Below are 27,116 nucleotides of genomic sequence, written 5' to 3'. Positions count from 1 at the left end.
CTTAGAGTTTTGCTTTGCACATCTTTTTTTCTCAAGAGCTTAAAGAAAAAGGTTTCTCTTCCCACATCCAAGCAGAAAATGAAGGACTCTAACGTTTGCCTCAGCCAATGCACTTTTCACTTTTCTGTTCCTCCCAAACTGATTTCCTTTCTTGCACCAATCCTGATCTGCAAAGTGACCTCTCCTTGGGAATAATGAGGATACTTACACATAATGTGCCTTAAGCTTCCACAATATAACAATGCTTGGCAGTAATTCACTGCTTTTCATCCACAGATCTCAAATCAATTCGCTGCAGCCCTGCATGCAATTGACTCTCTTGTAAGACTGAGACAAGCGCTTGCTGTGCAATTAAAAAAAAAAAAAAAAGGCACAAAATAAAGTAGACTTTATTAAAATCCAAACTATTTCCTTCTCCCGTGGTGCAATTTTCCTAAAGTGCAATCCAGGCAGCAAATAGGGCTCTTCTGCAGCCCCCAGCCATACTACCCAAGATGCTCATTTGTGGCCAAATGAGAACAGTTCACAGCCAGGTCAGAGCAATCCAGTTGGAAAGCTCTTCCCTCAGTGAGGTATAACCATGGCCAGAAAACAGCAGCATTCCTGTACTCGGTTCTAAACATGGAAGAAATTAGCCTGCTCCTTTCCCCCTCCCTGCTTTCTGAATGGAAGGCAGCCAAGGGACCTCAGCAAAGAAACCCCCAAGAAAGAAAAGGATGGAGGGGATGGGCATGATGCCTGGGGCAGCAGATCCAGTCCCACTCCTCCACAGCAGGCAGAGAGGGAGGTCAGCTCTATGGCTGACCCTGCCGAGGCAGGGGCTTCAACCAAGAGCCAGGGAATGGTCCCAGAGGTGCCCAGAGCCAGGTGCCCAGGTGCCCTGAGATGCTGACAGCAATCAACGGTATGCCCGCGTGTCAGCCGCCACAGGGATGCAAACCCTGCAGTGGTGAACGATACCAGCCAGTGCTTTTGCACTGGGCTGAGAGACACAGCAGCTGCAGGGCCACCAAGCTGCCCCTGGCCTCCCTGAGGCTGAGAGGAGCAGGCAGCACAGAGAAGATTGCCACTTCCCTAGCACTTATTTAACTACCTTGGTTCATAAGTCTATGCCCTGAGACAGGAGGCCAGGCATCTCGCCACCAGTGGAGAGACAGAGCCCTCCAGAGAATAATTCAGTGTCTAAGTTAGGCTACTGTGATGAATCACAGCCTGTATCTCTCTCTCTGTGCTGACCACACACTTTAGTTCCTCAGATAAGATACCTGAAGACAAAAGAGCAAATTCAGTGTAATCTCTCCCCATGTTCAGCTTTTTTCTCCCATATAGGTCTGAAGGGGAAAGTCAGCATGAGCTCAGCAGGCTGCCTGCCCAGCTACAGATGCTTGGCAGCATGCAAAACAGTTTGGCTCAAATTTTACAGCATCTGAATTTCTCCTTTCATGTAGCTGTTTTCAGTCACTTACTTAGAAGACATACCTGCCCGAATCCCTGAAATGAACCATGACACTATTTAAGCCAACTCTGTTCCTCTCATTTGTACGCATCCTCGCCAGTTCAAGTTCACTGATGCTGTGCCTTGTTCTAGGATCTTGAATTACTCACAGGTCTTTCAAACACTCAGTACAAATTTTAAGGTACTAAAAATACTTTCTAAAAACGCAGGGCTGAGATTTTCAGAAGTATTCTCTGTTTCGAAAATTCTTCAATTAATTACACTATAAGATTAATTAAGTTTAGTGTTCCCATCTATGACCACTCATTTACGCGCTGCTTTTGGTCTTTATAAGAAATTCACTTGTTCAGTTTCTGCCTGACTGCCATGCCTTGGTGCTAAACTAACTGGTTTTTCAGCACTGCAAGAGAATGAAGATATCTCCATGCATTCACTGACTTTTAAAAATCAATATAAAAACATGTTTATTAAAATTTTAGAAGTTTTATATAAAAAATCTTTGCCTTTTTGGAGGCAAAACCAAAACATCTTCTGATGCTCAATAGATGGCAGCAGCTCACTATCACATGAGCATAAGAAAGGGCACTGGATCCCATCTCTTCACACCCTCCCAGGGTAGACACAACTCTCCAGATCAGGGTTACCTCCACAGGAATGCCATGCCCTTGGTATAGCGTAACCCATCTGCACTCACAAAAATCCGATTAAATAAAGCAATGCAAAAGCCAGTGAAGCTGCCTGCATCATACATGGCTGCAATGGTTTCACTCTGGTGCAAATGGTGGCCTCTGAAGTAACTGACATCGCATTTGCGCTGCAAGGAGTGAAACGTGCTCTCGCTCTGCCCCAGCTACGTGGGGATCCAGTCAGCACAGGGGTCATGCCCACCAATGTCCAAGCTGCACTGCTGTGGGACTGGACTCAGCTGCACCACTTCACAAGGGCAGGTTTGAAGCAGAAATGAGCTCAAGCACTTTGGGGTAGAAGAAAACACAGGGCTGACCTGGGAGGACAGGCAAGTCATCTTCTTAAGCTTTTAAGTTATAAATGGAGCCAAGAGCAGGACTTGGTCATGGTGGAAATCTCTGCTCTTCAGGTTTGGCTTTACCCCAGGCATCTCTGGGAAAAGTCACACACTGTGCACATACAAGGACACATCAGTCACAGCCAGCGGGTTCAAGCCGTGCTCCCCTCTGCCCTCGCCTTTCCTCTGCCAGCAGTCAGCCCAGCCCCACTGGCGTGGCACACATCCCACCAGCACAGTCACATACCAGGCATTTCCCTTTGTCTTCCACATGTACAGCATCATCTCCCAGCCCAGGACAGAGAAGGGCTGGGGACAACACTCCCCTCTGACCCTCCCCTTCTGTGCAGGGGTGAAACCACCTCCTCCCTCAGACACATCCCCAAGGAGCCCCCCAGCCCTGCTCTGTCCCCTGTCATGGCACCAGCGGGGAGGCTTCGGTAGCACAGTTCTCGCAGGGTGGGCACTGTCCGGCGGCTCCGGCACAGGGGCTCAGAGAAGACCAGGGGTGTTCCCCCCATTTCATCAAAGTGTAAGGGGTTGTTCCGGGTCCCTGCCACCACCAGCTCCAGCAGCTGGACCACACAGTCTGAAAACCAGTTCTTCAGGCGGAAATAGCCCTCCTGGAAAGAGATTCGGAGGCTGACAGGCCCCGTTGGCATCCGCACACTCAGGCTGAACAAGCAGTTCCCCTGCGAGCTGTCCCGCACCAAGTAGGTGCCTACAGGCTCCCTCTGGAGTTTGGCGTGGGCCTCCCCCACAGACAAGGGGCCCCAGTAAAAGTCACTGGCCTGGAGGATATTGAGGGATCGCTCCAGGACCTCCCACTCGCAGCTGCGAAACATCCGGAAACGATCGGGCAAGCCGGGTGGTGCAGGGCTGGGGAGAACGCTCCGATGCTGCCTTTGCAGATGAGAAACAGTGGTGTGCGTGTTGTGCAGATCATCTGGCCTCCCTCTGATCATCTCTCAAAGAGCCCATGGATCCTGGAAAGATGCTGCCTTTACCATTCTTCCTCCTTGGCATCCAGCCTGCGGAACAGAAGCAGAGTAAGGCAAACCCAATACCTTCTTCTACCTGGGCAAGTGAAGACACTTCACAAGGGAGAAAGACCATCAAGAGTACTAAAGAGCGTACCAAGGAACTACTGTATGTCACCAATCCCCACCTGTAGGGACACCAAGGATATATGTGCAAGAAGGGCTCCAGCTGGGTCCCATCAGCAAAAGGTGGCACCTTACAGAGCTCTGCATCCACTGGTTTCTGTGATTTACAGCCAGAAGCTCCTGCACACCCCTTCAGAAGGCTGGTTTGAACCTAGATGATCTTGTAATTTCAAGATTTCCCCTGTTGGATGCTTTGGGGTTTTTCAGTGGCCTTGAGACAGGAAAAGGGAAATGACACCCCAAATCAGAAGGGAAAAATTTTGCAAAGCAGTATCATTTGTCATTCAATGAAAGGTAGAAAGGTTTCTCTGCACCGCTCTAATGCTTTCTCCAGTAAAAGGACTTAGAAGAAACAGAAAATAGGAATGAGTCTTTCCCACCAAACCCCATGAACTAACTCCCTCATCCCATGATATGCCTGTTTCACTCTCTTAGGAGAAAGCAAAGGGATCAAGACCCCTTCAAGAAATGTTACAACATCAACTTCAGGGCTCGGACTGCCACAAATGAGCCCACTTAACACTGGTACCAGACACTATTGATGCCCTTCCAGCCCCTTAACTTCTCTTTCTTCCAGAAGGACATCTCCCCCTGCCCGCAGACAATGCTACCCTCTCCCAGTCACCGTCCTCTGCTCATGTACTGTCACGACCCTGCTCATCTCCTGCACCTTGTGTTATCACCAGGCTGTCTGTTTTCAGAAATGCAAATTTCTGAACCCAGTGTTGCCATCAGCCATCCAAGTCATTTCAATTATATATAAAAAAAGTACATATTCTGAATGTGTGTGTGTGCACAAACATAAAAACCACAGCCCTAAGCCAGAGGCTCATTCTGCGCGAGAAGCTGAGCTGTAACATACCACTTCCCCAGGCCTGACAAGTCAGTAGTTCGCCACCAAATCCTGCCCTCGGTCCCTTGACATACTCCATTAACCCAGTGATACCCGCTCACAGCATAGCCATGCTTGGAGCAGGACAGACTGCTGACACACAGCCTGCAGCGGAGGGAGAGACACACTTCATCTCCAGCAGTCCCTCCCCACAGCAGAACTTGAGGGAGCACTGGGGCTCATAGCAGGCAGGCAACCCCCAGGGACTATGCAGGGACTTGTGGAGAACTTGCTCTGGAGGGAGAGCTTTGTGTTAAGCTTAGCTCCTGGCAAGATTCCGCTGTCTCACACACTTTGCCAGCTATTCAAAAGCCTCTCATTCTGTTTGGTGCTTGCACCAACTGGATGGCCCTGCAGAGCCCACTTTGCACCTGGGGAGAGGACACAGAGCAGCAGGGCCAAACATATGTCCTTCACACGGGCACAGTAGTTTTGGAAAGGGAGCATGTGCCTGCCAATGCCTTGCCTACAGTGATCTTTTCTCAACTAACATCCGTCTCAATACTTAACAGTAATACCAATAATGTAGCAGCCAGGCACATGGCATTCCATACATGGGAGCAATAAACATCCTTTCCAAGAGCAGCCTGGGAAGCTTCTCCAGTTTCTAGCCCTGTGATTTGCAGTCCACAAGCCGCTAATGTTCCTGGTACTGCTCTGAATGCTGCTGATCCTGCCCTTTAGCTACATGTCACAGGAGGAGGGAAATTCCACACTCAGAGAAAGGTGGGAGGGGTAGGAAGGAGTTAATCAACTTGGGTTTTTTCTTTTCCATTAAAAAAAAAAGGCAGCAGTTAAAAGCTGCTCAAGCTGTTCAGCAAGTCAGAATAAATCTTAGGGGAAAGTGATTTAGTGAGCAGAATGCAAGTAAACACAGTCACCACGTGCAGCAACTAGGGCCATCTATCACCACTGAAAACTCAGCAGTAGGTGCCACAAGAAGTTGCATTATCTCTGTCCCTTTCCTTCTCCTCTCCGCTGGGCGTCTGGGCGCTGAAGCTGCCCACTGACTTTAGCTCCTATAGAAAAAGAAGGTCATCTGCCAGATGTCTCCAGGGCTGCGGATATAGCCTCGAGAGGACTGAGAAGCCTCGAGAGGACTGAGAAGGAGCCTTCCTAAATAGCAACTTCTCTTGGGTCCAAACAGAAATTTTGCCGCTTTCACGGGTCGAGGATGAAAAATTAATTCAAGCAAGTAAACAGAAGCAGGCAGTTGTCTTTCATTTCCAGGGTAGTTTTAAACGTAACAATAAATATATAATTTGTTTAAGGCTGCAGATGCTATTTGACAGGAAAAAAAAAAACCAAACTAGTTTGTCCCAGTTTTCAACCTTGAGTCATTCACCCAAGTCCTTTAAGAAAAATCCACTGCTACTAGAAATCTCACTGACTAAGAACTGAGACTGTGTCATCATTTCAAATTCAAAGTAAATGCAAAAATAGCACCTTGACAATTTGTTCATTCGGTTTGAAATCTACATATGGGTCAGAGCCTCAGATGGGGGGAATTTGTGTAGCTTCAGTGACCCATTTCCAAGAGAGAACTGCCTGGCCTGCAGTGCAGCATTAGTTATACTAATATTAGCTCTAGAAGTGCTTCCTGATACTACCTCTAAAGTTCAGTTTTAATGGGTCAACAGGTCCTACATGTACATGGCCTCCCACATCAACAAGGATGTGCAGACTCAAGATTAGGAATAAGTGAACCCAGGGGCGTGGGGTGTAATGAAACACACACGCATATTTAGTTCTGCTTCTGTTTTGCCACACCACAATTTGCTTTCCCTCTTCTCCCCTCCAAAAAAAGCCCCCAAAAAACCCCCAACACTCAAACAAGTTACTACCTCCCTAATGCAAGTCACAACAGTTCTTGAAGCCAAAGCAATGTACCCTAAAAAGCTGGTGTCCCACTAATTAAAAGGCTGGATAAATTTCCCCAGAGCTTCTGATTTACTGCAAGTTCAAGAGCTTTTCAAAATAAGTGCTCTTAACACAGGGCATTCTGTTTTCCTCCTCACTCACAACCCAGGCAAGGCAGCGTATTTCATATAAGGAGACAGTTCTAGTAAACCAGGGGACTGTACACGGCATCTGGTGTCAGCCAAGCCAGCCCTGCACCCTGGAGCTTGACAAATCTGCCATGTTCAGCAGCAGCCTCAAGTACTCAGCTATGATGCGTTCTATGATGCTCTCTTTTTCCAGGACACTTGAAAAAGCTTACCTCTTTGTCTTTACTGCCCATAGGGATGAGTTTCTGGATGTCAGGCCTGGAAGTGGTCCAAATTCAAAAGCTCCTTCCCAGTTTTTGCACAGCTTTACTTAAGAGCAGCTCTGTCCTTTGAAAAGAAAGAGAAGTCCATCAAGCAGATGACTAAGCCCATTAGTTTGCCATAATGTGGATCTAAAATACAACAAATCTGGGGACAGGTTGTCTGTCTTAACGTCTTTGATCTGTATTACTGTAGAAGCATGTATATAGCACTTTGGATAGCAACAGAGAAAGTGGATTATTGCTGCTGTTATTATTATTGCTACTTACAAAGCCATGAGCTGGTTAGGTCCAGGCAGCTCACATATGGCTTAAGGACAAATGGCAAGACCATAAAGGTGCTATCATCTTCTGGAAGCAGGAACCGTAAAACCCCAAATGTTAAGAGATGATGGCAACAGGAACAAGCTTAAGGATTCAGAACAGCAAACTCCACCTTGTGCTCAATACAACACACAACATTTAGAGTATCTTATTTGACACCACATAGCCATTCAAGTGACCCACTTCATTCTGACCCACACTCACCTGCCCTGCTCTCAATACTTTTCTTTCCATCGCACTGATGGAAAACTAAACCCACTGACCTGGTGGAGCAGCAGACCACCACGTGTGCAATTGTTTGTCTGTCATTGGATCCATCAACAAGCTGAAAAAACAATCCCAGCCTTCTGCATGCCTTTCAGAGGCAGTCGCTGCACTGCTTCACTTATACACACACAACCTCACTTCTCTGCATCCTCCCCAGCAGAGTCCAGACTGGGCACACACCCCACAAGCCATGTTGACTTGTAGAACTGCAGGTCTATCCCATTACTACGCATTATTAATTCCCATTTTTAAATTCCCATTACTACCCATTACCAATCCATTCAGCTTTGACATCTCCCAGACAGCAACCCTGCAGTTCCCAGAGCAGTTAGACGGAGGCTGGGATAATTTGGAAAAGCTCTCCCTGAGGTACCCTGCAAGCCCTTGCAGCAGTGTCCCCGTTCCAGGCAGCAGAGCCTGAGCAGACATCTCTGCTTGCACGTCTGCATCCCACAGAAATGCGCTGCCTACTGATTTGTGGCTGGGGAGGATGTTTCAAAGGAAAGTTTGAGCAAAAGGCTGGAAGAAACCTCCCTGATAAGAGCCAAGCACGCAGCGCTGGGTTTTAATGGTGGGCCAGCCTGGTTCCCATGGCCGCCACCGCCTGCCACACATTGGCACTGGTTTGAACCATGCCACCATCACTGCCACGGTGCATGGTCACACCAATGCCCCTTGTCATGAGCACCCTACCACAGCCAAGGTGACCAGGGCTGATCCAGAAAGGGATCATGGAGAGGGGAGGGAAAGGAGATGCACTGAGAGACATGCCAAAGAGCACAGAGGGAGCTGTGGTTAGGGGAGGAATGTGGCCCAGCTCAGCTAACAGGACCAATGTTAATCACAGCCAATTTCTCCAGCACAAAGCAGGCCTCGGAGACATTGCAGTTCCCTCTATCTTTTATGCCATGGCTATAAATAATTTGATGTGAGCTTGCCATTATGTCTGACACAGAGGGAATACGTGGAAAAAAGAAAACAACCCACACCACACTTACATACCCCAAACTAAAACTGCATTTCCCTACACAAGCAACATTCAAGAATGCAATATTTAATAAAATAAAATAAGCTGAGGCAGCACACACACTGTGACAGTTCCTACTTCGATGCAGCAGAGACACAGAGCAGGAAGATCCTGCTTGCAGTCTCCAGAAATCACCAGCTGGACACCTTGCAAGAGGACTGGTCTTATCAAACACTTCCCAACATTTTGGGGCTGGAGAACATACTTCAAAACCCACAAATAACTTCCCATGGATCTGATATTCATGTTTTGTATTTCTTACCATATTTTTCTGATGTGTGTTTTCTGAATTAATGTGGCACTTTGTTGATATGGGCTAAAGGGATTTCGCCCAAGAAAACCAACAAGACAGTGTGATATGTGCCAAATATTCTTCAAGGCAGGGAAGTCTTCAAGCATGTTTGGTTTCTCCATAACATGCTTTTAAAAACCCAACAAGGTGGCAGTTTACAGGAAAAGCTAATTGCCTTTACTGGGATAACTGAAGGAGCTGGAAGAAAGACACCCATTTTCAGGGTCCCCTCCTCACACCTTGGAAATACTGTGTACTGTGTACATTCAGAACTACTTCCAAATAAAAGAGCCTATTCCTCATCAAAATAGCCCAATGTGAAACTGTAATCCTGCCATTTCAGAATAACACAAAAGCCACATCGTTTCCCTGAACTCAAAGGCTGCCAAGAACTACCAAAACTAGCATCTGACTTCTGGCAAAGACAGCTTCTGTTGGAGACTAAATTATTTCTGCCTTCCCCCATAACTGGGGAAAAGAGAATTAAAAAAAAAAAAAAGGTAAGAAAAAGGAAATCAGGAGGGGGTACTACCAAGTTCCAAAGCTGCAGCTGAGCCTATCCGGCCACGGCTTAAGCAAAGAGAGCTGTTGTTGCTTACCTCTGGCCAACAGCATTTTTGGTAAGTGAGGGAAGCCCAGTCGCATTGCTCCTGACCTTTGCAGTTTCACAGAGCAGCCATTCCTGCAAATGTTAGTGCTGCAGAGCTACACAAAACCTCAGCTCTGCGCTTGGCCAGGGAACACAGCCTCCCTGTTGCCTTCCCTCCCTCTGCACCACCCACACCTCTGGGAAGGTGGCTGGGGCTCTCCCCAGTTTGGGGGCTGAAACAAGGAGATGGGGAGAGGGCATGATGAAGAAGAATAAAGAAGCCAAGATAACAGCAGTCCCTCGTGACTCCCTACTTGAAATGCTCTGTCCCATCTTCCTGCTGAGAGGGGGATCAGCGGGAAGGGGGGGGGCAATGGCTGGGCTGCATCCTTGCCCTCTGTTGGAGCAGAGCTCTGCACCTACCCATCCTGGCTCCTCAGCCTTACCGCCTCCCCCCAGGTCAGCACCATAGATACATATCCTCTGTTCCAGTCTCTTGGTTAAACTGACTTTTTTCAGTTGTTCCAGAACCCTGTTTGAGGAAATGAGTAAATCCTGAGAAGCAAAGGCCATCAGTGGTCCCTGCGATGGCCACAGCTTCTTATCAAAACAATCACATTTAGCTGGAAAGGAATTCAAAGCAGCAGCTAACTCTGAGAAACGAGCAGTGCCTGGCCTGCTGATAAAACTGGCTCAATATCCTGATCAGAACTATGATGTCAGAGAAGAGTCCCAGGTGCTTAACCAACATCAGCCAGAGCACAGGGAGACAGGGGAGAGATCCTGCCTTGGCTCTTCAGAAGGACCAGCTTCAGAAGATGCGAGGGGGACTATGCAGCACCAGCTACTGTGCCTTCAGAGGAAGGGGTGAGGGTCAGAAAGCACAAACGTACCACAACACTAGGTTTTATAATGGGAGATTTCCAACACACAAAACAAAGAAACTAGTCCTGAGAGTTAAAAGTGAAAAGAATAAAAAAAAAAGTCATGAGGGGTTATTTAGGAAATCTTAAAGCGGCAGAGCATGCAGACTTCCCACAAAGGATGACACAGAGACGCTGCCTGGCTAAGAGGACAGGCTTGGGGGACAACAATAGGTCACACTGCAAGTACTAGCTGTAGGTGCAGCAGCTTGCAAAGGCATCCACCATGGGTCAGACACATCAAACACAGATACTAAAAAACCCCAGTCCCTGTTCCAAATCTTCCTACAACCTTCTCTATAATCCTTCAGAAGATGAAAAGATAATCCTGGAGGAGCCAATATAAAGGAATATAAATTACTGACAATAGGGAACAAATTTATGTGAGGATGGCTGTCATGAAACTGGGATAGTAGGTGGCCAAGATAAACAAAACAAAACCCAGAAAACATATGGCATTTTCAGTTTATCGAAAACAGAAAACCTCTGGGGGAATCATTTAGTCGACTGGGATACGAGCAAGTGGGGACGGGGATACTGTAGAAAAGCTACACAAGCAAGTGGGCATTATCTTTTTTCTTGGACAGGATGTTGAGGAGATTTCCCACTATTTAATGTTTTTTAATGTGAAGGGAAAAAAGGGAGTGCTCTATCAGAATTGATAAGGAAAAGTGATATTAGAGTAGAAAGCCAGCTGGGCACCATGGACTATACCCAGGGATTTTGAATTGGAAATGGATGGTTGAGATGCAAAGTGAAGTGCTCAATCAAATCAGCTGCACTACCAATTGCCAGAGGGCTGCAAGTGTTGGAAGGAACTTTTTTTGACATGTACTGCTAAGACAGGAGCAGCACGAGGTTACATGATGTGGGGGAGAGGCAATCCCCAGACAGAGTTCCCCATCAGGCAGATGGTATCTGAAGAAGCAACAGATGACAGGAAACACTTTGTGCTTCCCCAAAGCCTCCATTCCAGAAACAACTCAAAAAGTGAGACATGGCACATGAGCTAAAGAGCCATCCCAGGACCTGTAAAGCAGATGGATAGAAGACACAGAGCAGTCATGCCACAGGGTGAATGAGAGGTGTAAAAGAGGTATTTGCAGGAAACCAAGGCATTTCAGCCCCTGCACATCTGGTCACCTCTCTGCCAGCCTCCCAGCCACTGCATCTTCCCCCTGGATCAACTCAGCCCACTTTGTAGAGCATCCCTCCCCACTCCTCAACAGGTTGGTGGGTACAGGCAGCCCAAAGCCTCCCCCAGCTCTGATGCAAGCAGTCCCTTCCCTCTGTCCACGCAAACTCACATGTTGACCCAGGTCCCCTTCTAGAACTGTCTCTCCCTGTCTTCAAGCTGCCATTACCCACAACACCTCAACCCCCTCAGGTCTAACCTTGCCCCACAGCAGGCAGCTTACAGCCTCATGTTACTTACATCAGCTCAAATGCGGTGAGCCCCTCCATCACCTTCCCAGGGCAAACAGTAACAAAATCACTCTCTACAGGTAAGAGAAATCCAAGATCACTCAAAATTCATCAGGCTGGAAAGCACCAGGACATCGGGCAAGACTCTGTCCTGACAAATGCAAACACATGCAGGCTTGTAGGAAAACCAACCAGGTCTGTATTTTCGAGAGTGATAAATTAAGTGGCACAGCTGACCAATGAGCCGAGTAACAGCGCTGAGGGTTTGTTAAGGAAAGCTCCAGCTCTGAATACAAAAGCAGTCATTAAAAAACCAAGACGCAAACACGAGAGTAAGGTTGCAAAATGGATGGGTGGGAACGTAACAGTAATGTCACCACCTGAGATAATACAGTCAGTTCCAGTCACCTTAAATAAAAACAGATAGAGCTGAAACAAAGATGATGGGCCCAAAGATGGGTGATAAGAAGTCAAACGTAAGTGTACAGAGAAACATGGGTGAAACTTCATGCTCAATTTAGAGAGCAGATAGATACAAGGGGATTCCAGAGGAAGATACAGTACAATCAAGACGTTCTTTTTGTGTTCTTTTATAAAACTAGATGAGAGGAAGTTCAAAGGTGACCGAGATTGAAAAGTAACTAATTTTAAAACTCATAAAAGGAAAAACTCCAATCATATAGACATTAAATGCTGCTTCTGGGGAAAGTGAGAGAGCTGATCTGAGGAGTCTCATTTCTCTTCTTTCTCAAATGCCTCTGCTTTGTTTCTGTGCAGTACCTACCACATTATGCTTTAGCAGACCTTAGGCAGAGGAATCCAGCAGCAAAGGGTTGGGTTTTTTAGCAATGCCTTTTTAAGACACCTCTTAAGCATTCAAACCTGACATAAGACTAAGGGGAGCTCAGCTCAAGGCATAAATGTCCTTTAGTTGTGCAAAACTAAAGTAATAAACAAAGGTATAGAAAGTCACTATGAGAAATCAATTATGGACCTGCTGCAGAGTAGCTAAAGTAGCTCTGCCCATTTTTTCCTCATTCTTTAATGACTAAAAAGAACAGCACCTCTACCTTATGTGTGCTGACTTGAATATCAGTGCGCATCCTAACAAATGGCAGATTTGAGTGTTTACTGCTAAAGCAGCTCAGAATCAGAAATGGCTGTTGCGATGATGTTAGAAAGAAACATTCCTTCTGTCTCAGCGTTCCCTTGAGTGGGACTCTTGGTCCACTGTGTCACTTAACTGGGCCTTGGAGGATGAACATAACTTCTAGCAGGGGGGATTGGAGAATGTCTCTCCAGCTCCAACTTCCCTCCTTCCACATCCCAAAATCTCACTAGAAAACAAGGAAGAACTAAAATACGCATGAAGAACAACACTGCTGGTCTGTCAAAAAGCATAATCAAACCATTCCTGAGAGCACCTGTGCTCATCACCAGTAGCATGCCAACTCAGGCAAACTTATGCCAAACCCCCTTAGCTTCAGTAAGGCACCTTCAGCAGGATGCACAGCAGCCCAGCTACGCAGTTCAGACTGCAGAAATTTTTAGCCTAAGCTTTAGCCTAAGTTTCCAAATAAACTTTGCTACCAAGGAAGTATGAAAGTAGATTCAAACTGTTTCTGAACTGCAGAATCACATACACACAAAAAACTCCCTTGTTGCACGAGTCTTAATCTGAAGTCAGAATTTTTCTTCAGCTTTTGCAGGGAGTGAGGGGAAGGATAAAACCCCTCTGCAACAAAGGCAACTGAATGCTGCCAGCTGGCTTAATTTTGCCAGCCACAGCTCTAATGTAAAGCTAAAGCAGCCTATCTGCAAATTTAATAGTGGCACCATTCAATTCTTGCCCTCCTACTCTGCATGTGTTTGCAAACAAGCAGAAGCACACAAAGCACAGGGGGAGCAGGAAGGGAGAAGGCAGAGAGAATGTGCATTATCAAAATACCTTGAGAGCGGTTCTTGGAAATGTGCAGCCTGCAAGCCTGTATCAGACACTCATTTCCTGTGAAGTGCACACAGGCCTTTTCATTTCTCCACTGAAGAGGACAAAAATAAGGAGGCAGCTCTAAAGTCTCTAAAGACAACACAAAACCAGCATTTAGCCATTTTATTAAAACTGAGTTTACATTTTAATACTATTGAATGCCTATTGAACAGAAACTTCCCAGAAGTTTCAAAAGTAGGACTTTCTACACCTCAAGCTTCTAAATCTTAACTTGAAACCTTGCACTTGGTCAGAGGCGGGGAAAGGGGGTAAGAATTTTACTTGAGTCATTTTGACCACTCACTAACACAAAGTCACCAAATCCTGCACCACAGCACCTTTTTTTTTTTTAAGAGTTGAGCCCGATTTCAGCAAAATGGTGACCTAATAAATACCTTACTGAGGCAGAAGGCTGCAGGATATGCACAAATGAAACCAGAAGAGCAGATAGTAATGAAGTAGACTGACACAAGGGAGTAAGTTGATATGCCTGCCTTCTGCCTCTACTTACACATAATCAAGGATCTAATTAATGTAGCCTTTAGTTGCATTATTTTAAATAAATATATTATGCCTCCTAATGACACACATGCCTTTACTCTGTAAAAAGATATCATCTCTGTATGGCATACTCAGCTCTTTCACCACCCGCATTTTCACTTACAGAAAGAGATGCAAGTGCCCACCTCTCCCAGCTTGTGAGCTTTTGGCGAGCACCACTAGCCAAGGTCTGCAGTGGCCTGGAATAACGGCTCAGGAACACACCACCTCCCCATAGCTTTTATTAATCTACCCACAGCATCAACCCGACTCAAATGATGTAATATTTAAGTACTGGCTCTATCTGTTTATTGCTGACCAAACAAAGGTTGGAGAAAGCAGGACAGAGAAGTCTGTGGGTGGCAAGGGAGGAAGGGGGTGGCAAAGAGCTGCAGTGAAAGACTTGGAGAAAAGAGTGAAACATCCCCAGTGGGGACAGAGAGAAAGATGAACAAGGGAAGAAACACAGCTCCAAAGGCACATTTTCTCCTTTGTTTCTTAGCAATGCAACCACAGTATTAGCAACAGCAACTAAGAATTTACACCACCCAACCCCATCTCCATCCTTGCGCAAACTGACCACCAACTTCATAGAAATCCCAGCTGGACTGAGGAGGGTAAGAGGCTCTGGCTGCATGTTTGAAGCTGTCCTATGGAAATTGAATTTGGCCCTCTCTGAGCAAGCAGAGTGGGGCAGGGACGCACAGCTGGGAGGATTTGAAGAAGCTCAGCCTTTCCCCAGTGCTCCTTTGTGCCTGGTTTTCAGGACCCCAGCAGAATTTACCTTCCATCACAAACTTACAGAAAACCTTTGTGTTCCCTCTCAACCCCACCACATTTAAGTAAGTGATAAGCAAGCCAGGTTAATGAGGGACGTACAACATACTGAATAATAACAAGGAACACAGAAATAACAAAGGCCCAGATTCCAGTCTAGCTCAGGAAAAGATGGGAACCTGTGTGGGAGGGTGGCATCCCAGTAATCCTACTACAGGTTTGTGCCCAAGAGTCTTCCACTCCAGAGGAAACAAGAATCCATACTTCAACAACTACGTTTTAAGTCACATACCCAGCAGAATCATTTGTGAACACAGAAACAAAGCTTGGCTTTATCTGCAGCAATTGGCCACATCTCTTCATAACGTGATTCAACCAAGAGCAACATTATATGATACTAGAGCCTCAGTCTCACAAACTTCTGTGCATGTGCATAATTTTTAAACACATGACATTGCCCTTCTGTGACTGAATGGGCCATTTGACATTCACACAGCATCTGAACTGCAGTTGCAGTTGTTTGGAGAAAGAAGATATGCCTGCATTCCCTCTTAAGGGCACAGTCAATAGAGAACGAAACATCAGGAAACTAGTTATTTCTGATTCCACCCCATTTTACAGAGCTGAGTGTGGTCAACATGACTGGGCTTTTCATTTAAGTTCTCTTAGAGCTGCAAGGACTAGAACCAGCAAATGGCACTGTCTGGACCACATAGTCCTAAATAGCAGCTTGCTAACAATACTCTTTTCCCTCAACTTTCCAGAACAATGGTCAAGCCACATCCCTCTCCTTCACCATACAGGAGAAGAAAAAAGCCAGGGACATTAATTTACCATTCTTGAGTTGCTCTCAGTTACCTCTGCAGTACATCTGGATCCTGTTTCCAAACTTCTACTAAGCAGGAAGGAATACACACTTATACTAAATTTTTATAAACGGAAAAAAGAAGATCCTAAGAGTAGCATGAGCTGAGGTTTTACATGGTAACCATTCCAAAATTCTCAGTAAGAGTGTGTGTGTTAGTGGGAAAAAGTGAGTAGCGGATCCTGCATGACTGTGAGCACCATGACTCAGATTGCATAAAGGAGTTTTAGTGATAACCTTTGCCGGCAAAGCTTTCCATGTGTGCACAGCACTGATCTTCTGAGAAAAGGCAGGTGTGAGGCTGTGTTCTGACTGTGCCAGGACTGGAGGATGGCGAGTTCCTCTGCTTTTCATGGCAACCCCAACGGGCATGTACCCCCCTGGTTCACAATTACCCCACCTCCCTGTAACACCTTGGGTTCTGGCAGGCAGCTCGCTTTTCCAGCTAAGACTAAGTGTAACACTCTGCACGCTGCTTCTCCAGTGGTTTATGTGAAAGAAGTGGTGTTAAGACCGAGTTATCCGGACCCATGCGGTTGCTTCCCTACAGACCCATCTGAGACATTACATAATTTGCAGGTTTCACTTTAAAAGAAGCATCTCCCTGCCCTGATGCTGTGGAGAACACTTTGACGGCAGGACAATCCTCACAGAGCCTCTGAGGCTGCTCCCAGCACCCCACCGCCACCCCAGAAGGGCACATAGCTCCCTTCGGGGCCAGCAATGAGCTGCGAGCACCTCAAATCTCCGTCTGACCCCCTTGGGGAAGGCACCCCAAGCCCCAACACGCTCCATCTTCCCCAGCCAACAACAGCCCAAACATCGCCAAGAGCCAAACCAGCGGGGGCTGCACCCCTTTGCAAGAAGCCAAGGGAGGACCGGAGCAGACAGACAGACATGTCCCTCGCAGCCCGCCCCCCAAAAGGCCCTTTCTAGTTAACGCCGCACAACTTACTCTCGGCACCTCCGGGGCCACGGGCGGGCGGCGCTGCCGCCGGTGCGAGCGAGCGCTCAGTGCCGGGGCGGCAGCGGCGCTGCCCGGCCCGGCCCCCGCCGCTCTCCCGCCCCGCAGCGAAACGGAGGCGGCCCCGCTCCCCACCGCCCGGCTCCGCCGCGCTCCGCATCCCCCCCCCCGACCCCTCGGCTCACAAAGGGGCCGGTGCGCGCCTTACCGGGGGCGGCGCGACTGCCCCGCCGGGCCCTCCGCGGCCGCGGGGCGGGCGGGCGCCGCGTCGGCGGCTTCGGCTCCGAGGAGCGGAGCGGCGCGGAGCGGAGGGGAGGGGAAAGGAGGGGAGGAAACCCCCCAAATGTTTCTTTTCCGAGGAAGGAGCCACGGGGGAGGGGAAGGGGAGGGGTTTCTCCCTCCTCCACCACCCCGTGTTTCCACGGCGTGGCTCTTGCAAGGCGAAAAAAACCCAAAAAAGTAAAGAAGAAAAAAGTTTGGGTTTGTTTGGCTTTTTTTAAAAGAAAAGTTGGACCGTTGAGGGGAGAGAGAGAAAAGAAAAAGAAAGATTCTGTGAAAGCCTCCCAGCTGCAGACTGAGAGGAACCCCACCGGGACGGCACCGCAGCATCCACCAGCCCCGGGACCCGCTGGAGCCACGTGTCGCCCGGGGAGGCGGCGGCGGGGACCGCGGCTCTGCCCCTCCTCCCAATCACCATCGGCTGCCCTCCGGCACGGGGCTGGGGCATCTGAGCTCAAAAGCACCGGGGAAGGGGCTGTTTCCAGGGCCGAGGGGTGACGCACAGGCCCGGGGCGGGCAGAGCCATCAAACAGCGTTCTCTCAGCTCCTCTCCGGCATGCAGGAGCCTCCAGAAGAGCACCGAGCACCCTGGCAGCACAGCCTGTGTAGCGGTGAAGCACACGCTTGAGGAGCATGCCTACAACAGGCACTATTGCCTTGGTGGGTCAAATGAAAATACTGGAAATTACGGAAAAATGGGCAACTACACCAAAATATTACGATGTAAAATATAAATAGCGCACCACATGCTGCATACCATAAGCATATTGCTGCTCAGAGAGGGTAGATGTAATAGGAGAAAAGATAAACCTTTGGAATTCAGTACAAACCCCACAGTTAGAGGCCTAGCCTGCAATGAGGCTGAGACTTGATTGCACCACAGGAGCTCTCACTCACCAAAATACTTGCTCTAGATGCCGCCGAGCCTGCTGCATGCATTCCCTGGTGTGTGCACGCCAGGTGAATTGCCCTGTTGAAAAAGCTCTGTGCAAACCCCGAATGCTCTGGCTGCTCTATACCAGCTTAGTGATGCAAAGCAGCTGTAACTCCAGCTTGAGCAGCAGACAAAGCTTTACAACTGCTTGGCATTGATAGGGAGCACAAAGCAGTCAGAAACACACCACTGAATCTCATCCTCAGCCTTGCCAGAAGTTCCACTGAGCATTGAGACATCAGTCCTTGTTTTTTCTTTCAACCAAGCATGAAGATGTTGCTGACCACAGAAGAATTTCTGAACTTCCATAAGAATCTGGGCAAAGCACTTCATTCTTTTTCACAGAGGCTTCAGTGGGAGGACCTGCCACTGGAGCTCTAAATCACAGCAGGGATGAAGTGCTCATCTGTTCCATTTTTGGTTTTTAAATAGACTTGTCACACTTTTCTTTGTATTTTTGGATGGCAGCTTCAAAAATATCCTGTGGTTTGCTTTACGGTTGCCTAGCAGGGAGTCCATTTCCCTCTGTGGATATTTATAGCATTTATTGGGTGACTTCATAGACTCTACCAGCCACCTTGCCTAAACCGGTCTAATTCTGCCTTTTATTCTTCCTCTTCATCTTTTCTATGAAAAGTTAACATCCAGCCTCACTGCTCTGAGACTGTCTGTGGGTCTCGCTCATATTTCTCTCATCCACTTGAAACCGTGACCTTGCAGCAGTTACAGCGGAAGCGTATTGCAGCAATCCTCTTCAGCAATAAAAGCTGGTGAGACATGTCATGATGGCACCATTGACCACAATTTTCCAGAACTCAGACTTGGCTCACAGGGTTCCAGATGTGTTCAGGATCAACGTACCTCTGAAGTGGCTTCATTACAGGTGGAAAACACAAGGGTGCTAAAGTATCTTTTTGTCCTGTGACACAGCAGAGGAGATGGCAACAGAATCATGCACAAGTACAGACTTTCTAGTGCTGCATTTCTTCCTGCAAGCCTGAAACCAAGCTTGGATGTGTTTAAGGGGAAAAACAAATCCTGTCTTTTAGTGAGCTTTCTTAAGGAAAAAGTAATACAAATAAATTCCTTATAACCAAGAGACTACCCGTGGTCACACCACTAGATTGATTATTTTTTCCCCAACTGCTTTCAGGGCATGGATACTAGCCTGAAAGGCTTTGTGTAATGACCGTGAGGATACAGGCAGGCTAATGGTCCTGCCATGAGCAACTCACTTTGAACACTGCCCTACAGTACCTGGCTGGAGAAAGCTGGATCCATCCTAAAGACAGGGTTTCTGATATGCCCAGGATGCTGATAACAGCATGATGAGGAATAGCTCCCAAGAAGGCACCAGGATTTGTTCTTGGGATTTACAAGTTTTATCCTACCCCTCATTTTTTCCTTTGCCTAAGGATACATATACTTTCACTATCCCCAATACTAAAACTTTGAGAAACATGAAAGCATTAATTGGTAGAGTTGCTGACAAAATGAACCATTTCCAGAGTTATGTTTAAAGTCCTACTGCCCTTGACAGTCTGAGTTCATTCTTCCTTTGGATCATAGTTCTACTTTGTAGCATTTCTCTGCTTGTTCTTCAGTGAACCCCAAGTCTTCGGTAAGTTTTAAGATGTTGATATCCAACAGCCCAAGAGCCAGTAACACCCTAACAGCTTTGCTCCTTCTCAGCGTGCAGATTCCTTACAGCCTGCATAAAGTAGAAAGAGCCACAATCTACCTATTTACTCCTGTCAGTTTGGGGGGTGTGGGAAGAAGAAAGGTATTTTGGAGCAGGTCACTGCAAACTACTGAATAGAGATGGTTTTCTGGGAAAGCAAAAGTCAAACACTGGCCCAGAGGAGGGGAGAGGTGAAAGAACTAGGGTGGAAATAATGAAGCACTGAAAATCTGCAGAAGAAAGGAAAAGCGATATAGGAAAAAAAAAAGGAGAACATGGAGGGCAGAGGAGAGGAGAGATGGGTAATGTGTTACATATGTCAGTGCTGCCTTGCCCTTCAGCCAGCAAACCTGTGAATGGAAGCTCAGCTGGGGCTGGAGCATCATTTCCAGATGACAGGTGACCAATTACTTAGGATCTCGGTGCCTTACTGGGCCTCCAGCCAGACCCAAACGTGGTGCTGTGCGCTGGTGTGGACATTGGCTTTCTGGCTGGGATGTGAGTGGGAAGTGAAGCTGCCGTGAGGATGGAGCTGACCAAGTGGCTCAGACATAACCTGGGGGGTTCCCGCCAAGTAGGAAAGGAAAGAGAGAAGAAGAAAGCACAGTGCAGGCCTAGGTACCCTGGCATGAGAGGTGATGCAGGCAATGCATGAGATTTTGTACAGAGAGGAGGATGGAAGGATGCTTGGGGAGTGGGTAGGAAATGACTGCCATCATCTCCTGATGTGCTGCAAATCCATCCTGCAAACAGTACAAAATGTAAAAGCATTCATTCTTCCTTTGTTTTTCCCTTTTGACCCTTCCTTCCCTTTCTAGGTGGTCCCTCTCTTAACTTGCTAAAAGCCTCCTTTTAGGAAGTGATAATAGCAAAGCACTAAGAAGAAAAAAAAGAACCAACCAAGCAACAACAGAAAAAGAGAAAGCCAGGAGGACAAAACCAACACAGGAAAATCCCCCAGCCCCCTCCCTCTGCTCCCCCCAGGAAAAAAAAAAAAAACAAACTCACACAAAAACCCCCCAACAAACAAAAACAGCTTTCTGTGGTTTCCAGCGAGCAGATGCTGTATTAGTTCCACTGTTATGAGAAAAATTAGCACAAGTAGTGGCCCCTTTGCGTGAAGCGGTGGCCAGGCCCCTCCTTCCCCTGCCAGAGCAGGGCTCTTCTCAGTAACGAAGAGAAGCTGCTTTCCAGGAAAGCGAAGATGCAGGGGCTGCCCAGAGCGAAGTGACCCAGCGCGGCTGCGGGGAGCCGTGTGCCGCTGCTTGCAGGCTGCCAGCTCCGGCACGGGGCTGCAGCGCTCCCCTACCCAGCGACGCTGCGTCGCGGAGGGCTGGAGGGTGGGCACCCCGCACACCACTGCCGATGCGCCTTCGGTCCACACCGCAACACCCTCTGCTGTTCTGGCTTTCCCCCATAGCCGCGGCAGAACACGAGTTCTTACTCGTTGCCAGTACATGCCCCCGGTTCACTTGAGGGAGGAAGACCCAGCAGACAGTGACCTTCTAGGTTTTGAAACAAAGCACCAGGCTGCATAATCTGGAAGGTATTTAGGTCAGATTTAAGCAGCTGCAGAGAAAACAGTCTTTTATAACTGCATGGCAAACTGCTCCCTCATCTCTGAATCTGCCCTGTATGTCAAATACACTAGAGCAGTAACAGGATGAGCCAGGACAGAGGAAATGAGGAACCAGCTCACTGCACCAAGGGACTCAGGTGTGAGCTCCCTGGGGCTTTGTGGCCCCATAAATCCATAATGAACTAAGGTTAACTCCTCCTAACACTGCTGCCCACCAAATATGGAAGTAGAAGTTCAGTTAAGGATTTCACTGTCATTGAGGCCCATTGCATCTCCTTGTTATCCCACATTTTCAGGATGTGTTCGTGGAGAGTTGTCCAAAATTGGTGGACCTTGCCCAAATCCTTCCATTCAGAATCCTTCACTTGGATCACGTAGCCTCAGTCCTGCCCATGCTTCCCCAGATTTGTCCCCTCAGACTGAGATGAGTGGTGATGCTGAACCCCACTCACAGGACACAGGCACTGAGTTCACTCACTTCAGGCATTTCTCCAAAGCAGACAAAAACAGCCATGAGAGGCCACCCCAGAGGAGCACAGAGAGCAATCCAAGATACGGACCCCACAGCAGAAAGTTCCTAAGTCATTGCTGGACCTAGAAGCAGGGGCTTCCTCAGCTGAGGAAATCGAGCCCCTAAATAAAATAAAACTACATAAAATGCAAGGGCTATAATTTTGGGAGCGGTTGTAGTAGAAGCAGTGCAGGCTAGTACCATCTGATAGCGGTGTCTGTTGCACTAGACGAATTTCCAGACCATTCTGCTTTCCAGATGATCACAGGACAAAGGACTCTGTCACATTAATCATTGTTGTTTTGTTAAACATCCCATCTTCATTAAAAAACTGCCAGTGTTTGGGAAGCTGCCAGCACCCTAAGTAAACTGCTCAAGTATTTAACTCTTTTCTCCATTATAAAACTAATACCTCATCTCTAGACTGTTTTTTTCTTGTACCATTGTTAGGCAGTGTGGCAATTGGAGGAGCAAAAATGTAACACTATATAGGTATACTTAGGCTTTGATCATAACGGTCCTAAATGCTTATCCCCCATAAGATGTCTTCCAACTCCTTAACAGGGCTTAGAGTTCTTGCAGGAAGCCTCTCCAACTTGTTACCTTCCTCATTGAATCATAGATGTCAAAACTGGGAATTCTTTCACACCACTAATCACATCCATGGAATTAGCAGACACAATATAATCTCCTGCAATATAATCTCATTACACCTGTTCTGCATTCCCTGCTTATACATCTGGAATGGAATTAGCCTTTCTGACTGCACTGGGAGCTCACACTCAGCTGCTCCTACATCGTGAGTCAATCCTTCGCCAGAGTCACTTCCACAAACAGAGCTGCCAGACCAAAAGTGTGGGCTGGGTGGAGCAACTCACCATTGGGCTGTTTCAAAAACACCGGTTACATGCTTGTATCAACTTTAGCATTTTGACACTCACTATCTAATCAATTATTACTACAAAATGTAGTAATAGTAATAATAGTTGATTTTGTATCATTCCAGTTTTCTAAAAATCAAAATACAGTGTAAGACTGTGTCAGTTTCCTTGCTGGAGCCCTGTTACTTCAACAGCTTTTACATTTGTCAGTCAAATCCATAACCCAAACCTATAACTTACATCTCAAAAAGTTCCCAAGCAGTTTTATGAATTCTTTTCCATAAACACATGAGACTTACTGTTAACTAGAACTCTTCCCTTGTTTTTAAATGATCCTAGTATGTGCTATTTCCTAATTCTGAGGTCAATAAGGAGCTGGTAGGCCTGTAATTACAAGTGTCAGATTACTTATGGGTTTTGCTATTATTTCATCTCAGCCTATGGAGAATCTGCCAGATTTTCCAAGTGAAAGAAGTTTAATTCTAGACAAGAGCTGGAGAGAAACTTCTCTGCTTCCCCTACCACTTCATACATTAGAATAGGTGCATACTCTAAAGGTGTGTATGGGCTTTGTAGAGATCTGGAGAGTACCTCACCTCTTGAGTTAACCAAAACAGGCCCAGGGGATGGGAACCAGCAGACACTCCTGAATCTGTCCCAAATGTAATAGACTTTGTGATTAATGAGGAACTGGAAAGCTGAAACTGGAAGGAGTTTATTTGTATGATAGGTGCTCATATATAATTTATATGCAATAAATGTTTCTAGCTATTTCATTAGTTGCAAATGAAGTGATGCAAATGTGCACCACTTGGACCTGATGCATGGTGTGTGCCTAGGGCTGCTTCCAGCTGAATGGTGGTGGTTCATGTGTGGATGATTTAACACTCCAGCAGCCCCACTATCCAAATTGTGCTGCAGGTTAATCCCTGGAGTAGAGGTACTCCACTTTTTCAACCACTCATAGCTTGGCTTAAAACAAAGATTTCCATTTAAACTATCATATTGGCCTCAGACTGTGGTGGGTGGGAGCCAGCATCTATATGTCTCTCCCACTTTTTGCACAGCTGGAGAGCTCTGGAACAAGGAGCGCAACAGGACTGGAGCAAGGGAAGAGAAACCAGCTGAAACCATCACCTCTTTTTTTGCTCTTAATATGTCAATGGCTTTTTCAGTCATCAGAAATTCACATAAATGAAATTCAACAAGAAACTAGGGAAAACCGAAGAAAACAATACACCACGCGAAGTACCTGGATGGATCTGCTGCTGTCGAACAGAGCCCGGGGTGGCAGGATGTTCATATCCTACCTCAGCTCTTCCCACATGGGCAGCCCATTTAAACCCTTAAGATTTCTTGGGACCATCTCCAAGGCAAGCAAGATTTGTGGACGTGAGCCAGCATGTTGGAGCTGGTTGCATGACAACATGCTGCCCTGTGATCACTTTGATTATCCTGCCCACTACAGATTGCAGCATATGCTCACAACGTGGGGCTTTATATAGAGGTGTGTCCCATATATATCCTCTGAAAGAAATCAGTTAAGCTAGCAATAGTGTGGGGTTTTTTTACTTGCACAAGAGGATTTGGGGTACAGGGCTATTACTAATAAATCAACATAAATAGATCAATATGTCAGTACTTCAGTGCTTAAATCCAACCAGCTATGGGGAATTTGTCCCCTGGTAGCAATCAATCTGCTGTACTTAAAGTTTCCTCACCAGATCTGCAGCAAGCACAAACTGATCAATGCTATTGCAAGTCAGTGGAGCATAACAGCTTTGCGTGCCCCAGAGTTCATCCTTGCAGGTCTCCTGCTCCTTTGCAAGGATATAGAGGTTAAATTATCCTTTGCTAAGCACATGGGATATCTCAAACTAACTCCCAGTTCTTTATGCAAAACCAGCCTGTCTTACCACCAGCCCAGTGCAGCCCAGCCAACGCCTCAGCACCTTTCCAGCTGGAGTCTAATTTGGTCCTCCACAGGCAACAGTTCCACTGCAGTAGCCTGCAGCACTTCGTAGAAGTAGATGCAGCAGAATGAATTCTGTGAGCCATCCAAATTCTGCCGTGCATCCTACATAGGGCCCTTCCCTTGGGGCTTGGTTTTCCAGGCTGTGCAGGGGCAGATGCACACTCTTGTGAGATGCTGAGCTGCTCTGTCAGAGGGGTCAGAGAAGGCATGAGGGACCTGGAGGACAGCTCCACAATCTGGCTTTGGCTAATAGGATGACAGTCCTGCCACTGAGGGGAAGGTCCAGGGAACATCCCAGTGCAACTTCCTCCACTTGGAGCTCTATCAGAAATCACTTATTCCTGATAATTTCTGTGAGGAATTTTTCCTTTTCCCTGAGGTGACTGCTGATGGAGCCTCCTACCAGAAGTGATTTAGGATGCAGGTCACAGGAGTCTTAGAGAATGCATTCACTAGAGAATGCATTATTCCCACCTGAGCCCCAGAGTCATCTCTGTGACCCAAAGCAATGAGAGACCAGATCCTACTGGCTGCTGGAGTCGGAGAGAGAGCCCAACGTGGTGGAGGAGAGAGTCCAAGACCTATGGGTGTGATGCATATACCACCAGGTCAAACATTTACACCAGGATTATCCCAAACAAGGCTTGTGTCCAAAAACTGGTATTAGGTAGAGGTCAGGACTGACAGATAACTACCACCTACCTACAAGTTCTATCCAGAATTTTTGGCTGTTAACAAGCTCCCTGGGACCAGCTCCAGCATTTAACACTCAGAGGATGTTGCTTGTGGATACAAGTTCTCAGAGGTGAAGTTCCCAATGCCCCAAACACAGGTGGCAGCTGAGGCCTGGGGATGACCTGTATTGTGCTTGCATGGCTGGCTGGACAATGCCACCACCTTCAACAGGCTCATTTCACTGCTCCCCAGAAGCAGATCTGGGTCATGAGTGGCAATAGATTTTCCTGGCCATGGCCTGTTTTTCCATCAACCTCTGAGGTTTGTGCAAAGAGTCTGCATAACTCCTGCTCATGACACGGGGTCCTGTTCCTCAAGAGTCATGCCACAGACTGAAGAAACACAAGCCTAGCAGCAGCCACTGCCTAACAATTACACTGCCTTCTGATGGCTTCTTTCGAAGAAATTCCTACAATGCACAGGAGGGCCATGCCCTCTGCTAACAGCCGCAGTGATTGATTCTTGAGTTCATTCCACAAATCTGTTCTGCCAAACTGTCTCTCACTTTTCACCTTTTGTAATCAGCCACCCACGTCTGACAGTTGCAGGAAAGAAACTATAGAAGGTACTGTGGCCTCTCTCCCTCTTGTAGTCTCCCCAGCACTTGTAGTCTGCTTTTCCACTCCTCCACCATAGAGGCCTAAGAAAAAGCAATATGCTGGACTTTCCAAACCTGTAAAAATTCATGTTCTGATTTCCTTTCTAATGGCTCACCTGGAGGGGAGGCTGTGAGCTGCATAGCACTCTTATTTCTTCTCAGTAACGGGTCCCCAAGGTTACCTTTCAACTGCCGTGGTGCAGAGCCTATTTTGCCGGGATGAGTTTGAGCTAGGCAGGAGAAACAGGGCTGTAAGCTTCTACACTGGTTTCTTTCAAGCTTTTTAGGCTGTTCTGAAAATGTATTGTGTAATTTAGGAGACTGATGTGCTGAACTGAGCAGAGGGCTTCCAATTATCAATATAAAAATGACTCCCTACGAACAGACATTCATTATGCTCTCTCCAACTGTTTCAGCAAGGTGTGCCACTGCTCACAACGCAATTTGACTTTGCTTCCTTTCACTTCAGAGACCTTGACTGAAGAGAAATGGTTGTGGTCTGCATTAGGCCTAGCAGACTGACTGTTGGAGGGAATGCAAACAGCCATACTTGGGTGTTGACTTTCTTGAAACTCGGTCCATGCAGCCATCACCTTTCTGGGCAACTGGGCAACTAAGGAGGAAAACTATATAGAAACCTCTCCACCTGAGAGGGGTCTGTTTTTGCAGAAGAGGAACAGAGCGGCTAAGGCAGTGCTGTCCACTGTGTATCTGTGGCAGCTTGGCCCTGCAGTAGAGTCAGTTCACTGCAATGGGTCACAGTATGGGAAGGTGACTCTTGTCCCTGGAGCAACATGATTCCAGCAAGTGTTAGGAGTTCAGAAGAGTCTCTCTATCAGAGAGCGACAGAAGTTCAGTGTCGGTGTCAAGCACTGAGCCTGTTTGATGTCATTATGAAGTCCTGGGTGACAGTTAAAACATCTCACACTGTGTCACCACAGTACAGGCAGTTTCTATTGTCAGTAATGTGTCTTCTGAAGGTAGTCAGGGATGCAGCCGTACCTCCCTGATTTTGATTCCTCCCTATCATGCCCAGGAGGTTATTTTCAGCTTCAGACCCCACAGACTTCGTTAACTTCTGGTTACTCTCACTGAGCCTGATCCAAACACAGGCGGGGGCAGAGGCCGGGTTGCCGCGGGGAGGGGAGCGGGGCGG

At 47.3% G+C, this 27,116-nt stretch overlaps 2 protein-coding genes across 2 annotated transcripts in view; both read right to left on the bottom strand.

Moving 5' to 3' along the window:
- NFAM1 (NFAT activating protein with ITAM motif 1) overlaps window positions 1-3,074 on the bottom strand; it is a 30,700-nt gene extending 27,626 nt beyond the window's left edge. The window contains exon 1 of the mRNA XM_032689144.1: window positions 3,062-3,074. The gene's annotated coding sequence lies outside the window, so the exon portion shown is untranslated. The remainder of the gene's footprint in view (window positions 1-3,061) is intronic.
- Window positions 467-27,105, bottom strand: LOC116787491 (suppressor of cytokine signaling 1-like). Its single transcript, XM_032689147.1, has 3 exons — window positions 24,569-27,105; window positions 6,760-6,874; window positions 467-3,511 (listed from the first exon to the last, which is right to left on the bottom strand). Exon 3 carries the CDS (start codon window positions 3,443-3,445, stop codon window positions 2,762-2,764), a length of 684 nt encoding a protein of 227 aa, XP_032545038.1. The 5' UTR covers window positions 3,446-3,511; window positions 6,760-6,874; window positions 24,569-27,105; the 3' UTR covers window positions 467-2,761.
- Between the last annotated feature and the right edge of the window lie 11 nt (window positions 27,106-27,116).

Source organism: Chiroxiphia lanceolata, chromosome 5 (assembly GCF_009829145.1).
Source record: "Chiroxiphia lanceolata isolate bChiLan1 chromosome 5, bChiLan1.pri, whole genome shotgun sequence".
Lineage (NCBI taxonomy): Eukaryota > Metazoa > Chordata > Aves > Passeriformes > Pipridae > Chiroxiphia > Chiroxiphia lanceolata.
Note: the sequence above shows the minus strand (reverse complement) of the source record. Positions and strands in the feature narration are given on the sequence as shown.

What these genes read in the sequence shown, in the direction of transcription:
- LOC116787491 (XM_032689147.1), bottom strand. Translation starts at nt 3,445, where the DNA reads ATGATCAGAGGGAGGCCAGATGATCTGCACAACACGCACACCACTGTT.